General features: G+C 39.2%; 1 protein-coding gene across 1 annotated transcript in view; it reads left to right on the top strand.

Moving 5' to 3' along the window:
- Positions 1–427: 427 nt before the first annotated feature.
- The window catches only part of LOC308221333 (cytosolic phospholipase A2 beta-like), a gene marked incomplete at both ends in the record, with an annotated part of 28,035 nt that continues 13,481 nt past the window's right edge, over positions 428–14,981 (top strand). The window contains 10 exons of the mRNA XM_080618317.1: positions 428–448; positions 6,253–6,325; positions 7,340–7,516; positions 8,147–8,283; positions 8,949–9,080; positions 10,631–10,689; positions 12,324–12,366; positions 13,566–13,629; positions 14,043–14,170; positions 14,292–14,402. Coding sequence (XP_080474443.1) covers positions 428–448; positions 6,253–6,325; positions 7,340–7,516; positions 8,147–8,283; positions 8,949–9,080; positions 10,631–10,689; positions 12,324–12,366; positions 13,566–13,629; positions 14,043–14,170; positions 14,292–14,402 — 945 coding nt within the window. The remainder of the gene's footprint in view (positions 449–6,252; positions 6,326–7,339; positions 7,517–8,146; positions 8,284–8,948; positions 9,081–10,630; positions 10,690–12,323; positions 12,367–13,565; positions 13,630–14,042; positions 14,171–14,291; positions 14,403–14,981) is intronic.

Genomic DNA, 14,981 nt, shown 5'->3' with positions numbered 1-14,981 from the left:
GCTATTCCTTCCCTTTGATTGTTTTTTATTTTCTGGAGTATTTTGTGGAAGAGCTTAAAAACTATTGAAAATTCATTTGCTGACTAGATAAACGGAAGAGGTAGGGAGTGCAGAAGACTTTCTGAATATGCCAGAATCTACCCAAAAACCTGGGGTAATAACAAGTTGTGATAGGTAATAAAGTGACAGGCAAAGGTGGGGTAACTGCAGCTTTCCTCTCCCCTCTGACACTGCAGATCTGTCCCTTTCAGACATAGGCAGACTCTTCTCCGCACAGAGGAGGCAGAGGGTGGAGCTCAGTGCCTGTATAAATTATATGTGTCCTTCAGGTTATTTCAGCCGCAACAACAAGCTGTGAGCCTGTTTGGCAGCTGACGGATCTGTTACTCAAATTGGGGTGCCTGTTGCTGTCGCCATCTTGCACGCCATGGGAAGCCCACCAGCCAAGGTAAGAGAACTGCAGCTCCGTGCCTTGCTGTGACCCGGCACCTTGCCATTGGGACCTCCCTCCTCCAGGTCTTGAGAGCAAACTCCTTCCTTACCTCTGCTGACACACAGAGACAACTGGTGCGACGCAGGAGGGTCACCCTGGACTTTGTGAACTCACCGCTTTCCTCTTTTACCGTGTAGTAACTAACATGCGAGTGGGCTTCCGTGAAAACAGAGAGCAGGTGGCCCTTTGCTTTTATCGTGAGGTGTGCATGCTGGCATGAACACCGGGAAGGAAGAAAGGGCTGGCCTTGATGAGTTTATCTCACTGTAAAAGGAAAGTGCTTTACCCCTACTCCGTGCTCTCCTCGGGATAGCACATTTGTTGCTTGCCCCAGCTGAAAACCCGACATCTTCTTCCAGCAACAAAGCATAATTTATCTTACTTTAGCTGCAGGAGAGAGTTCTGTTGAGCCCTTTGGCTGATTTAGCTATCTTTGACGTAATGTTTATAGTGCCTGCAATTCTAGTGGAAGTATTTCATGTCTGGACCTGAGTTTTGGAATAGGAAGTTCCATTCAGAGTTCTTAACTGATACTTTTTAGCATAAATCAACAGAATTATTAGCTGAGAGTTACTTCCTCATGAATATCTTTAAAAAGGAATGGATGCGGTGTCTGAAATCCAAGATATGAGTTACTTACAACTAACCTTTCTTTATATATCAAACCCCATGCCAAATTTTGCAGCAAATAAAAGAAATATGGGCATTCATGGGTTTTAAATACAGTAAGAAACAATGCTACATGCTATGTCTTCTAGAAAATCACGAATCATTAAGAATGAAGAATACTACTTGTACTTGTGTCATGGTAATATTTGCAAGTGAAATTAAAGATCCAGGAAAATATCAGGAGCTTGAAGAGAATGCTCAAATGATAGATTGAAAATATTCAAATGTTGGGTACTCAGGGCAAATGACATACACATAATGTAGTTTGAATGAAATTTGTATCTAATCTATCTACCTCTTAGATCCAGAGCTATCTATCTGTCTTAGATATAAAAGCTATCAATTTTAAATATAAATGTTGTATCTGATAATATAATTCTGGATCTGATAGATGAGTGGATAGCTCAGATATAATTTTATCTAGAAAGTCTCAGTTACAGCAAAAGTTCTTGCATTTGATCCTAATCTGTGAGTGCCATTCCACGAGTATAGACATAGTCCTGGTTAATAGGCAACGCTGCCAAAAGGTTAGAGTGTGACCTTAGCTTCAGGTCAGAAAGCTTCTATTCCCAAGGAAGGAAATTCATTCAAGACAGCCAGTAGCTCTGCCATACAGCCAGACAAATTAATTTTTCATGAATGTAAATTAGTAAATAGATATGGAAATCAGAACAGAGTAGGTTTTGTTTATTTCTTTTTATATTAAAAAAGCAAGGCATTTAGAAATGTTTGGACTCTTTGAGTTATTTAGGAAGACCTACTAAGAAGACTGTCCAGTATTCTACTAATACTATCTGGTATTCCAAATAATTTTTTGCTGCTTAAAGAAAGCTACCAAGTTGGCACGGAAGTGATGGACAGTATTATTTTACAACTTGCTGGGAGTGCTTTTGATATTCATAGCAGGGTCTTTTCTTCTGCTCAGACAAGATTAATCACTCTTTAGTAGTTTTATTTTGTGACCTATGGAATCATTTTTATGTGATAAAATACTCAGATTTACTCACTAACTGTTCAACATCCAATGATAAGATTTTGAATAACTGTGATTCCCAAGGAAAACACAGCTTTTGTGGTCATGCTCTCTCCTTCTATCCTCTCTCCTGGTTTTGCGTTTGCTTTTCCCACCAGAACTTTGCATTCCTCTAATTTCGAAGAAAATAGGCAGCTGATGGGAAGGAGAAATTGCTAGCAGTATTCTCATTGATGGAGGGGGTAAGAATATCAGCCCATATTGGAAGAACCTGTGTGGAAGAGTGCTTTGGAACCAGGTTGATCACGAAGCTTTTTTATAGTTTATAGATATATATTTTTAACCTTATTTTGATAAATTGCCAAGTTGTAGTTGAAACAAATCCTTAGTATCTAAGATAAAATAAATAGTAAGAATGTGCCAAATGATTGTGTGAGATCTTGTACAGGAGATATTATACAGCTTCTGGTACACCACTGGAGGAAGAAAAAGTAATCCATGAAAGGAAGCAATTATTCAGATCTGACAGATATCGATAAAGCCGAGTGATAAGTCCTACAGCTATTTACAGCATGTCAAAATAGTGAGAGCAAACTCCTCACTTAAAACTTCATATAACTTGGTGTTATCTCCACTCAGAAAATTGGTTACATTTGGTGCAAGGCCATCAAAACTGGCCTTCCAAATACAAACCAAGAGCTTTTATTCTAAGAAAATAAAGAAAATTAAATAAAGAAAGAGAAGAGAGAAAAGAGAAGAGAAAGAAAAGAATAAAAGCAAATCAAAGCAAAGCAAAGGAGAGAAAACAAATTAAAAAGAAAGGAGATGTGGTGATGGGAGGACATTCCCAGATTGCCTGTCTCTGCAGAAGCTGCCCACTAGAAGACTAGCTTTCTAGTGAAGGCAGCCATGAGATCTTGTTCTAGGAGCAGCATAGAGGGGCAATAGGGAGTGAAATCAAACATATGAGCTGTTGGGAGCTTTTTCTTCTTTCCAAAGACCATTTCAGTAGGCTCCTCATTATTAATGAGCTTTGACAAGATTTCATACTCTCGAAGTTGTCTTTTTGGGATGAAACCTTGAAGTGACCAACTGCCTGCAGACAGGAGAATTATGTATCCTCCTAAAGCTGATCGGTGTATTACTGTTCTCTGGAAGCCAGTCAGTAGGTCAGCAAAGGTGCCCTATTACAATCAGAGAGATGTTGGCAACAGATGTGAATTTTCAGTTTGTTAAGGTTTGACACAGCTATGGCAGTTCTACATATTAGTTTTATCTCCTGTTCATTGACTTCTCTGTATTTTAAACTTGAAATGGTTCCGCCAAAGCTAGCTTTGAGAGTGCAGAAATGTAGTTTAGTGCTAAATGTTATCAAGTGAAAAGAAGTTTGGTTTTTCTGTTACTGTGTGGGTTTTTTTGTTTGTTTCTATTTTGTTGTTTGGTTTTTTTTGGGGTGGTGGTGTCATTGTTTAGCCTGCTCTTTGGGACTCTGGACATGCTAGTATTTATTGGTCTGGGGTGTTATGCAAACATACACAGGCAGCCATCACTGACGTCAATGTGGCACTACTAATTTTCCAGCAAAAATGGAATGATGCGCTTCTGGAAAAGCTACCTTTGACTTGATATTTACAGAGGGAGTTTGTTTCTCTGCATGCCTATTCAGGAAACTGTTTCTTCCAGGGAATTGAACTAAAGAGAGCAAGACCAGTACAGCTGCAAGACTGTCAAGAGCTGTCTGGATATGGTCTGTGCTTATCAATTTGCATTAATAATGAAATTACACGTTTCTTGTCATGTTATGAAACTAGCAAATTATTTCTCTAATTATTTTTAATAAAGGGTATTCTGAAATGCTGGCAGGTTTAGGCAAGGATGTTATTTTAGACCACTCAAATCAGACCCAAACAGTCTGCTATGGAACACTGCAAAAGAAAAATTGGCTGTGCCTTTTTCTGATGAAAACAAAAAGAACAAGCCCAATTCTAAACAGTTATCACAGCCTGGAGTAAACTGCAGGCTTGGGAGTGGGATGGCTTCTGGTTTTCCCTAAGAATTTGCACACGGGGTTTATTATGGCCACATTCATCTATCTGAACCTCTTACTCTTTTACTCTGTAACAACACAAGGACTAAGCTGCAACAAATCAGAAATAGTGAACAGTCACCTTTGATGTAGGCAGATGTTGACATGTTTAAGGGAAGTGATTGCTGTTGAAAGGGGAAAAGAGAAGGAGTGAGGTTCTCTGGTTCTAGTGGGAGAGGATGAAAACACGACACCAATGATAACTGTGACTACTCTGATGATGAACTGCAGATGCACCATTTTTATAAACAATTACGTTTTCATCACAAAAAGCAACTTTGTACAACATCCGTTTCTCCTTTAAAGGCAGACTCTGAGAAAGGTTTGGCTTCTGTTGAGCAAGGGGGAAGTGATTACAAAATAACACAGAATTAACATATTAATTAAAAACAGTCAGCTCTGTAATTGTCTACATAATCCAATACTTCATGTTAATGAGACCCACTAGGAATGCTGAGTGTTCCGGTTGGGAATATTTGCACAGGAAAATTAAAGTCAAATTCTTTCAGTGGCCAATGGAATAATATAGAAGTGTCCCAACTGGAACTTGTAATGTCCGTAATGCATTAAATGCAGAATGTTTTAAATTTATCAGTTTCAAATTGGGAGAAAATGTAACAGAAATGGTTCTTGTCATGCAAGAAGAAATGTGTCTTACATTTTTATACAGGAATTGTTTCAATCAACCATTAAAAGACCAAGAAACAGAGTAATTTGTGATTTGGTAGGTTTAAGAACTCTGCTCAAGGTGACTCTTGAATATTAATCTGACTTTACAAAGGATGTAACTTTAAAAGTGACATCATACAATTTAATATTAAGCCCTTATTTGAACATGCCAAATCACAGTTGAAATGGCTTCCATTTGATGTAATGTAATTTACCTCTAAACAACACTGAATTAAACTGAATTAAGGCTATTCTCATCTCTAATAAACTTGCCCAGTCATCTCCACTCCATTTTAAAAGAATTTCATATTAAGTGTAGTGAGTGACTCTTTCTATAGAGAAGTTCCAGTTTCCCCAGCTCTTTGTATCTCCAAAGTTAATAATTTCAATGTCAGGAACATTAATCATGGTGCTAATTTTCAAAATGAAGTTGTTGAATTATTTTGTTGCAATGTAATGAAATAGATAGCCTCATTTAGGCAGATATGATGTTTCAGTTGGTGTGGAGTTTAAGCTGCCATTCAAACTAATGAAACACTTCTACAATGGTGAGGCCCCATTATTATTTATTTATTTTATTTACTGTATGTTATTATTGCTTAGTATTGCTGACAAGCTATGCTTATATGCAAAAAATATGTAAACCAACAGAAAATTAAAAAAACCCTAAATGTTCCAATTTGAAAGAAGAAGAAAATATTTTTCTGCTTATAGTATTAAGATTATCAAGTGTCTGTATATGTGTGTTCATTCAGGCTTATCAGAATGTCTTTGGAAAGCAGCAAATAATTTCTGGCCAGCTTAGGTTGGGAAGCTTAATCCTTTGTTCGAGTTAGGAACTTATAACTGGAAATAACTGTTACAATGATAGCTTGCTTATGATAGAAATAAATCTCATATCTGGAAGGGAAGGGGTTCCATTCCCATTGGTATTTACAAGATACCTAATGATGTGGGATTCTGTGATATTATGCCTCCAAAGCAAGGCACTTCTTTCATCATTTGAAGGGTCTCTGCTGGGCGTATGATCTATTCACTCAAAGCCAATTGTGCATTCCTCTAGATGCCTTTTGGTGAGCTTGGCCTACTTAAAAGTGTTATGAAAACCTAGCTGGGATATAAAGTGAGAAGTTTTTAGAGCATTTTGGTAACTACCATGTCCTCGTCTAGTGTCAGTGCTGTACCTAGTATTGTCTTCCAAAGGCTCAATTTTGACCTTCCTATGGTACAGGACTTTCAACAGATTGGCAATACACCCATCACTATGGCTATCCATGCTTCAGGTTGTATGAAAATAGGGTGATTACATATTTTTTTTGTATTCTGAGCTGGTAAAACTAATTGCATTTGTTTTCTCTGCAGATGAAGTTCTGCCCCATCCACATGCTTTCTGTAAGAATCATACAAGCTAAGAACATCAAATCAAGAGACCTGTGTGAGTTGTGCTTTGATTGTACTTTTAGTCACCTCCAGAGTTTATGCAGTGAGAAATGTTCCTGAGTTTGAAGGTATAAAAGCAACTTACATAAAGCACAAAAAAAGAAGTATTACTGCCAGGGCTATAATTAGATTAAATGCCTGAGGTGTCATTAGGCTGGAGGACATATCTAGTGGCATCTCAGGGGACTGGTAAAAATGAAGCCTCCCAGATGAATTTCTGGGACAACAAGGGAAGGTAGACCTTATGAGGATACTGCAATTTGTAAATCTGCTTGAAGTTGTTTGGTTTTGATGTTCATGATTGCTATAAATCATATAATGGACTGGAATTTTGCCACATAGGGCATGTATTTAGGGACCTTTTATTGCAATATATCAATTACACACAATAATCAAAGGTAAACTAGAGAATTTCAAGCTTTCTAAAGTACAGTATCATTCAGGGTATTTGCTGTTCTCAGGTCATGTGAAATTATATTGATAGTTTCTGGACCTGCAGATCCAGCCCTATGCACGTTCTTGAGCATGCAGGCAACCCAGACTTTTTTGTGTACCTTTGTATTCAACTTTCTTTAACTCATTATTCCTCACAGCCTGCTATGACTCCTTCTCAAGGTGTACTATAGAATTAATCATTCAGCTGCCAGTTTTGCTCAGGTCTCCTATGGGTTCCTCAGCCAGGACAAAGACCTTGAATTGCTCTTTCTTGCACTCTTAAAACCTCTGGTGTGTGTATTCCTCTCGTGAAAAATGACATGTTCAGCAAAAAAAGTGTTACTTTACAGCTGAGACCCTTCGCATCTCACTGTGCAGGGCCAAGCACAACCTTGGCCAAGCCTGAATGCAAGGGAGACCACAGGGAGTTGAGTAACTGCCCGATAAAGTGCTTCCTGTACTCCTGTGGCAAATGCCATGTAGCAACGTCCAGAGGTGGACACTAGGAAGGTGGTAGTGTGACAAGGCCTGTATTTCTGAGTTTCAATGATCTCTTCTATCTACTCTATTGAAGGGACAGTTCCATTTTCCTGCCAAAACCTTGCGGGGCAATGTTATTCACTGCTTGATACCAGTCTGAAGTATTTAGGCATCTTGGGATGCAGTACACATCATCAGTCAAGTCCAGACTCCAGCTCTGAAAGACATCACCTTGGAGATTTCCTTTCACACCGTTGTCAAGCTTCACAAAGTAAATGTGCTTTCCCAACCTGGCTTTTCCCAAAGGATGGCTGCTCGAGGGACTGACTGCACTAACCATAAGGAGTAGATATAGGCTGGAAGTGAGAAGATTTCCAAGTTGCTCATGCCCTCATTTTCTTGAGTCCACACCAGCCTTCAGCTGCAACAGACCTTCCCTAGTACCTAACCCTTCTAGACAGCCATCGTGTCCTTTTCGCATGTTTGTGTTGCTAGATGGAGCAACAGTCTTCCTGATCTTCTCTATAATATGCATTCTCCTTTCCTGTAATGATTATAACAGCCCTTTTTGGTGCTAGCTCTAGTTTTATTTAAACTTTTTTAACATCATTGACTGGAATCACAAGGAATGTTGCCCAATAAATGGTCAGTGGGGTCTTTCTTACCTCTTTCTCTTGACATGGGAAACGTGGCTCTTAGTGTACTTTGTGTGTGCATGTGTACATTCGCAACTTGTAGTTATTTACCCAGGAATTAGATGGTTTTCCTTGGTTGCTTCCAACTGATGGTCTCTCTATTTATGAAAAAAAGGAGTAATATTTGTTAGTCTCCAGAATCATGGCCTTCCCCTGCTCTTCATCTATAACATTGGCATCAGGTTTTTAATGTTTCTCTGCTGCAGTGACTGCATCAGACTGCTACGTGCGCTTGTGGCTGCCGTCTGCTTCAAATCGAAAGCTTCAGACCAAAACCATCAAGAATTCTGACAACCCTGTCTGGAACGAGACTTTCTACTTTAGGATCCAGAGAGAAGTTGAGGTAGTAAATAAATATAAATGTCACTATTTTGAACAGTTGAGAATTGTTCATTGACACCCTGTCAATCAACTGTGCTAATTAAGAAACTGCTTGTGTAACAGAATTTGCAACTGATTGGGTAGGACAAAACAGTAGACATATGCAATGGTGTTCCTCACAGCTGGTTACAGACACTGGTGATATAAATGCCTATCTTGAGCTAGTCCAGATTCAGTTTGTTGTCACCTGAGAGACACTACTGCGGTAGCATGCTTCATCTGGGCTATTCTGGGCTAATTTAGAAAGAGCTTTCCCTTCACTGGTTGTAAGGAAAGGGTAGAGGAGTAGCTGCGAATTAGCAAATTTAATCTTATCCCAAGCTGTGTAGTTAAAAGAACTTTGGCGGTGTGTTCTTTGGGCAGGTTATCAGTATGGTGCAGAGCACTGACATCTTTTCTGTCTCAGAATAGTGGGAGCTCTCTGTTACAGGTAGTTGTTTTCTATTTTATGTTTCCTAAGATTGGGTTTAATGATGGTGTTTCCCATTAGCAAACTCCTGAATTAAAGCATGTTTCTTTATTCTTACTATTGTACTAGTCAAGCAGCTGCAAAAGTCTATAACCCCTTTTTATTTCTGTGTGATACCACCTCAGTAAGAGTTCTTATTTATTTTTTTCTGCTACCAGAACATCTTAGAACTGGCAGTGTGTGATGAAGATCCGCTCACCAAAGATGACATGCAGTTCACAGTTCTTTTTAATGTTGCTAGAATCAGACCAGGGGAGACAATTCGTGAGACATTTGCTTTGAAATCAGAGGTAAGGACTCAGGAGACTTAACAGCAGCCTTCCAGTACCTTAAGGGGGCCTGTAGAAACACTGGAGAGGGACTTTTTATAAGAGCAAGTAGTGATAGAAAAAGGGGGAAAGGCTTTAAACTGAAATTGGGGAGATTTAGATTAGACATTAGGAAGAAATTCTTCACTGTGAGGGTGGTGAGGCACTGGCACAGGTTGCCCAGAGAAGCTGCCCCATCCCTGGCAGTGTTCAAGTCCAGGTTGAACAGGGCTTGGAACAACTTGGTCTAGTGGAAGGTGTCCCTGCCCATAGCAGGGGGTTGGAACTGGATGAGTTTTGAGGTCCCTTCCAACCCAAACCATTCCATGATTCCATGAATCTCTGAAAATACAGGGAGAGATTGGCAAGACCTCATTGTCCACGTTGGCTTCTATGTTAAGAGGTGTTTGGGTCTGAGTAAACAGATATCCTTATATACCGTTATCAATATTTCATCAAAACAGATATAATTGTGCTGAATTTTTATGACTTCATTAATCTCTTTTCATGGATTCAAAAAATGAAGCAGCTTCTCTTTCATGCCAAACATCTCTGTGAGGGCAAAATTTGTTAACAGAGAGCATTTGTAAAAAGTCATTTTTATATTTTATAGTCCAAATAAATAACTTCCTTACCTTTTGTCTTTATTCAACTTTTACCACACTTAGAGGACACTTCCTCTTGAATGGCAAATCTAAGACAACTTTAAGACATGAAGACAATCCACTCAGCACTTGAATTAAATGGTTCTTTCAGGCTTCTCCTATTGGTAATCATGCTGGGTTTCCTTCTAGGTGATTCAGATTTCTGTAGCCCATAGTAAAGGCACACCTGTTCTGCTAGCATCTTTGGTATTCTATTAAAGAGTCCATGAAAAAGAATTGTCCAGAGAACAAAGCTGGGGTAGGTCTGTGACAACTCCAGGGCTTGTCTGAACTGTGGCTGAGGTATTGCTACGTGCTCATTGCAGGAAGGAAACAGTCCATATCCAAAAGAACAGCTACTTCAAATGCTGAAAGCTGTTAACATGGATATTCCTTGTACCCTGCAGACTGGTGTCATGCACTTCTCAGCCAGTGGGTGAATCACTGGGAAATACAATGATTCAGTAACCACCTCAGTACAGACTACTCTTGCCAACTTCATCTCTGCTGGATTCCGTGCTCTGTACACGGAAATGATACTGTCCTTAGTCACTTTTGTTGCTGGGCTTCAACGCCTTTCTCCCATGCACATGATGTTTACAGTAAGCCATTATATTTCTGCTTCAGTCAAGCTTTCCCTTGTGATTTTATCTTCGGAAATATGTATAGTTCTACACATCCCACAATGGGAAAATACTGATCTTATGTCCTTTTTGCAAGCATGTGGTTTCCATTGCAGTTTCAGCTTTGGAAAGAGGTAACACAGCTTTTCTTTGGTAACATTAGCAGCAGAGATGTCAGCCATGGAAGTGCTTTTTTTGTGTTTCTATACTGCCAAATTCTTGTAGCCTCCAATAATCCATATTTATTTTACATTTTTCTTTTTAGAAAGAGACATGTACTAAGAAATGGGAAAGTTTAGAAGTGGAATTCTGGATGGAAAGAATGTGAGTAAAATTTCAGAGCTGAAAAGTATAGATCTGCCAGGGAGCAATGACATCTCAGAGAAAGAGGAACTTCTTCCAGCTTTTCCTTCCAGCAGCGAGCTGAAGTTAGCTTCAAACTTTTTTACCTTAAGTTCCCCAGCTACTTCTGTCATTCAGTGTATTTCATGCAAATCTTACCTTCTGTTCAACATGTATATCCTGATCGTGGAAATGTAGTAACATTGGCACAATGTGATAACTTGGACACAAGGTACGTGTAAAACTTATCAGAGGTGCTCTTCAAGTTAATATTAATTGAACAATGCCTAGAAGACTGTGGTGAAACTGAACCCAGGACACTTGGTTAAACTTGAAAGACAACAAATAATAAAAGTAAGACCATCCCCCTTAAGGTGGTAATCAACATTGTCTGGAGGAGTACAAACCCCATAAGGTTATCTCTCTTCTAAATGCCATCACAAGTTTGGTTGAAAAACACAACCCTAAACTACACATTCTGGCATATCTGAGCTTAGCATTACCAAAAAAAAGGAACATAGTCCAGTCAAAACTGATTAACAGCATGGTAAATATGGCTTCTTATTCTCAGACATGGAAAAGCTGCAGAAGAAAATCACTGGCGTTCTTGGTTAATATCTCCCACAGTCAAGCTCAGGGATAACTATTTAATTTGTCTATGAGAGATACTTTAAGAGAGGGTATAAGCGTCTCCTGCAAATGTGGACGCAGTCACAGGCAGATGTATAAAAAGGACAGAATAAGATGCAGTGCTTGGAAACTGGACTGAGCAGATTCAGAGTAGATAAGAGAAACATCCTTCACCATTCAAGTTATAAGGCATGTGGGGGGTTCTCCACCCTTGGAAGTCAAGCCTAGTTATTTACATTTAAATACATTTTATAGCAGAAATAGAAGTTTTAAGGCTGGAAGTGATGTTTGGTAAAATACCCCAGACTTTGCAGAAAGTCAGAGGTTACATACTGCATAACCTTATTGGTCCTTTAAGATACATGAAAGCTCTTATGAATGTGTGTAGCAGTTGGAGTATTGACCTGAATGAGAGATGCTGTTAGTAGACTGTATAGATTCTTATAGTATTAAATAACTACATCCATTCAGTGACTGACCTAGGTCTTACAAGGTAAAATGTCTGGGACAAGACCTTCTATTACTTACCTCTGTTTTCCAGTCATACATATAGCTCAGTGGGAGCTAATTCGTATTTGCTGTTCATTTGTAATCAGTTGTAAATTATATTCTGGAACAGTCAGAACTGTCTTTCCTAATAAGTATTTACAGAATGCATTAATAGTAGTCTTTGCTTTCCCCAAGTCATATGGTCATTTGTTAATAGTAGGACATGGCTCCACATAGACCAGTGTGTCTTTGTTCTGCATATAGTTTTAGGCACTGGTATTTTTATGGTCTCTCCTGCCTTTCTTCTTGTTTGGCTACTACATTTTGGTTCCTGTGCTTAGCAGGTGAGCATGTATTATGCCTTTTAGAAAGCGAATAGTGATACTAATGTAACTGTATTACATTTTAAGCAGGAAAGATCATAAAACTACTATTAAAAAAAACCCTAACCAGATACTCACACAGCTTCTGTTTGTTTTCTGATTCTGTCTTTTCAGTCCTGGCCCTCCAGAGCACATAATTACCAATGATGTCCTAGTGGTAAGATCCACAAACGAATTTAGCTTGGAATGACTTCTCCTTCAGTTTGAGTCTCTCCTCTTCCCCCCCATCCATCTGACATTTTGGAAGCTACAATAATAGATAAAAGGATGGTGTGCATTACAAAGCAAAAAATGTGGAACAATTCCCATTCATTATTGCTTAACTGTTGCCCTCTTGATGCAATAGAAGCAGTGTTTCTTGAAGTCCTCAGGTTTTACAAATGTCAACGTTTTGCCCATCTCTGGTTTGTTCATGTTGCAGAGCCCTGTATTTGTTGATGTTCAAAGTGAAAACTGCTTGTGTTTGGTGTAATACTGTATGGCGCTTGGCAGGAAAATCAGAGGTTATAAAAGGGATGAGTCTTTAGATTGTTCACTACACTCATGGCTGGAAAGTTATCTAATGTAACAGCTTTTTGGGAAATGAGTTTTTTAATAGTTATTTTAGTCATTGAAACATAGAGTCCTCCATTACTGTTAGTCAGCATATGGGGTACATTACCTATGTCCTTGGGCTGGCCCAGCAGCTAAGCAGTACAAAGTACTGTGTGTCAGCCACTCCAAGACTGCACATGATTTCCAGATGCTAGTCTTCAATGCCCCTGAGACAAAGTGACACATATTCTTTTCTTCCCCCCTTGTTTTCTGTGTGAGGCATAAGGCCTGTAATGATTGGCATGAGTTGTGCCCGAAATGCCTTGGAAAACTGTCCTGGCATGAGTTATTAAAGGTGAACTGGAATGACTCAGGTGGAGGGTAGGGTGGAATATAACCATGATTTCCCTGCATCAGGACCAGCAAGAAAATGCCTTGTAAACTAATCACTGCCACAATACACAGAAACTCATCATCAGGTGTTTTTCCTCACCCTTCCTAAATAATTATCAGATATATGTGTAGCTGTTTGGGCAACAGTGTGTTGTACAGCATCCTGATTTTCAGATAACTTGAATGGGTATAACAACATCTGGCAATATACCACTGTATGGACAAACAAGTTCTGAAGGAGTGTAGCTGGCCTACTGTCCTAGGTTAATAAGCTCCGAATTTACTCTTGTGCAGCTGGATTGCTTCCAGCATTGAGACCAGTTTAGTTGGCTCTATATGATAGGTAGTGTTTGTCTGCATGATGTTTCATTATTTGCAGCAGATGTGGCATTTGCTGTCTTCACACTTTTCCACTCCTGTTTTTTACAGTCCCGTGATGTCTGCTGCTTGGAAGTGCAAGTGGACATTAATGAAAGCAGGAAATATTTGAAAGGTACGCTGATTTCTCTGTCAAGTGAGGCCATGACCGTATCAACCCTATTGTAGTCATTCAGATCCAGATGGAGGCACTTTAGGATACAGAGATGACTAAGGATGTTCTAAAGACAATAAAATGTAATGGAGTGAAAGTCCCTGAACTGCCTCCATTTGTAACGCTGACCTCTGTGTCTCTTCCTAGTCTGGACACAGTAAACTTTGCTGGTAGAAGTATGATAGAGTGCTGAATGGGAGCACCCCAGGCTTTGCGGTAAATGCAGGAGCACCAGTTTCTGTGCTGTAGGAGACTTGCCAGTGTGGCATCTTACACAGTTACCACAGAGCATGACTCCAGAATAATTTTCCGACTATGTTGGCTATTTTGCCTGAACAGTGGGATTATTCTCTGAAAAAACCTCTTTTCCCTAGAGGGTAAAAATCTCGTGCTTACGGTGCCTGAATCTCATGAAAGAATACAGAAAACTACAGAGGACACAGACACTTTCTACTTCCATTGCGTGAAGGCTTGGGAGCCAGTTCTGAAAATCAGGCTGCAGGTAATGGAGGCTGTACAGTACCACTGTTCATACTGCTTGCTCTTTTCATTGTCACCAAAACAGTAAAGAACTGAATTGTTTCTATTCTGTGAATAAACCCCATGTTTTTTGTTCTCTGTAGAAAGTTTCTGATAAGGAAGATGAGGACAGCAATTTAAGTGACACCTTAACAGTTCCACTGAAATTTCTCCCTGTTGGATATAAAGTGAAAATAACCCTCCCTGTAAGAAACGTAAGTGCTTCACCATTTATATTTTTTTGAGAGAAGAGTAACCCTCAGTATTTAACACCAAAATGTTTAAAGAAAAAGAATAAATTCGTAAGCCTGGATGAGAATTTTGTGTAAATACAAGTTTTCTCTGAAAAAAAAAGGATAGTTTTCTTGTGAAATATAAATTTTCTTTCAATAAAATCCATAATTGGGAATTTATCCTGGTCAGTTTGAGATGCTGTCCTTACACAGTTAAAGATGAATATTCCGTACTCTTAGCAAGGCTTTGGGAAGCCTCAAATGCTCTGTATCAAGCCTGGATGATTAGCGCAGTCCATATACCTACATTTAAGATGGCTAAAGTTAGGTGAGTTGAATCTTACCCTCAGAGAACAATTCAGATCACAGAATGGTTTAGGTTGGAGAAGACCTTAAAGATCAACTAATCCAACCCTCTGCTGTTATGTTCTTGTGTGTACAGTTGTAATCGTAACTGGTGTTTAGTTTCTTTCCTTCTCTTTCCCACTTCAGTTTTCCAAAGAACTCTATGCATGGTGGTAGTGGTGGGGTGTTCCAGGTAGCACTGAAAGTCTGGATTTC

Source organism: Psittacula echo (genome assembly GCF_963264785.1).
Source record: "Psittacula echo genome assembly, chromosome: 5".
Classification (NCBI taxonomy): domain Eukaryota; kingdom Metazoa; phylum Chordata; class Aves; order Psittaciformes; family Psittacidae; genus Psittacula; species Psittacula echo.
This window is presented reverse-complemented; position numbering and strand designations above follow the sequence as displayed.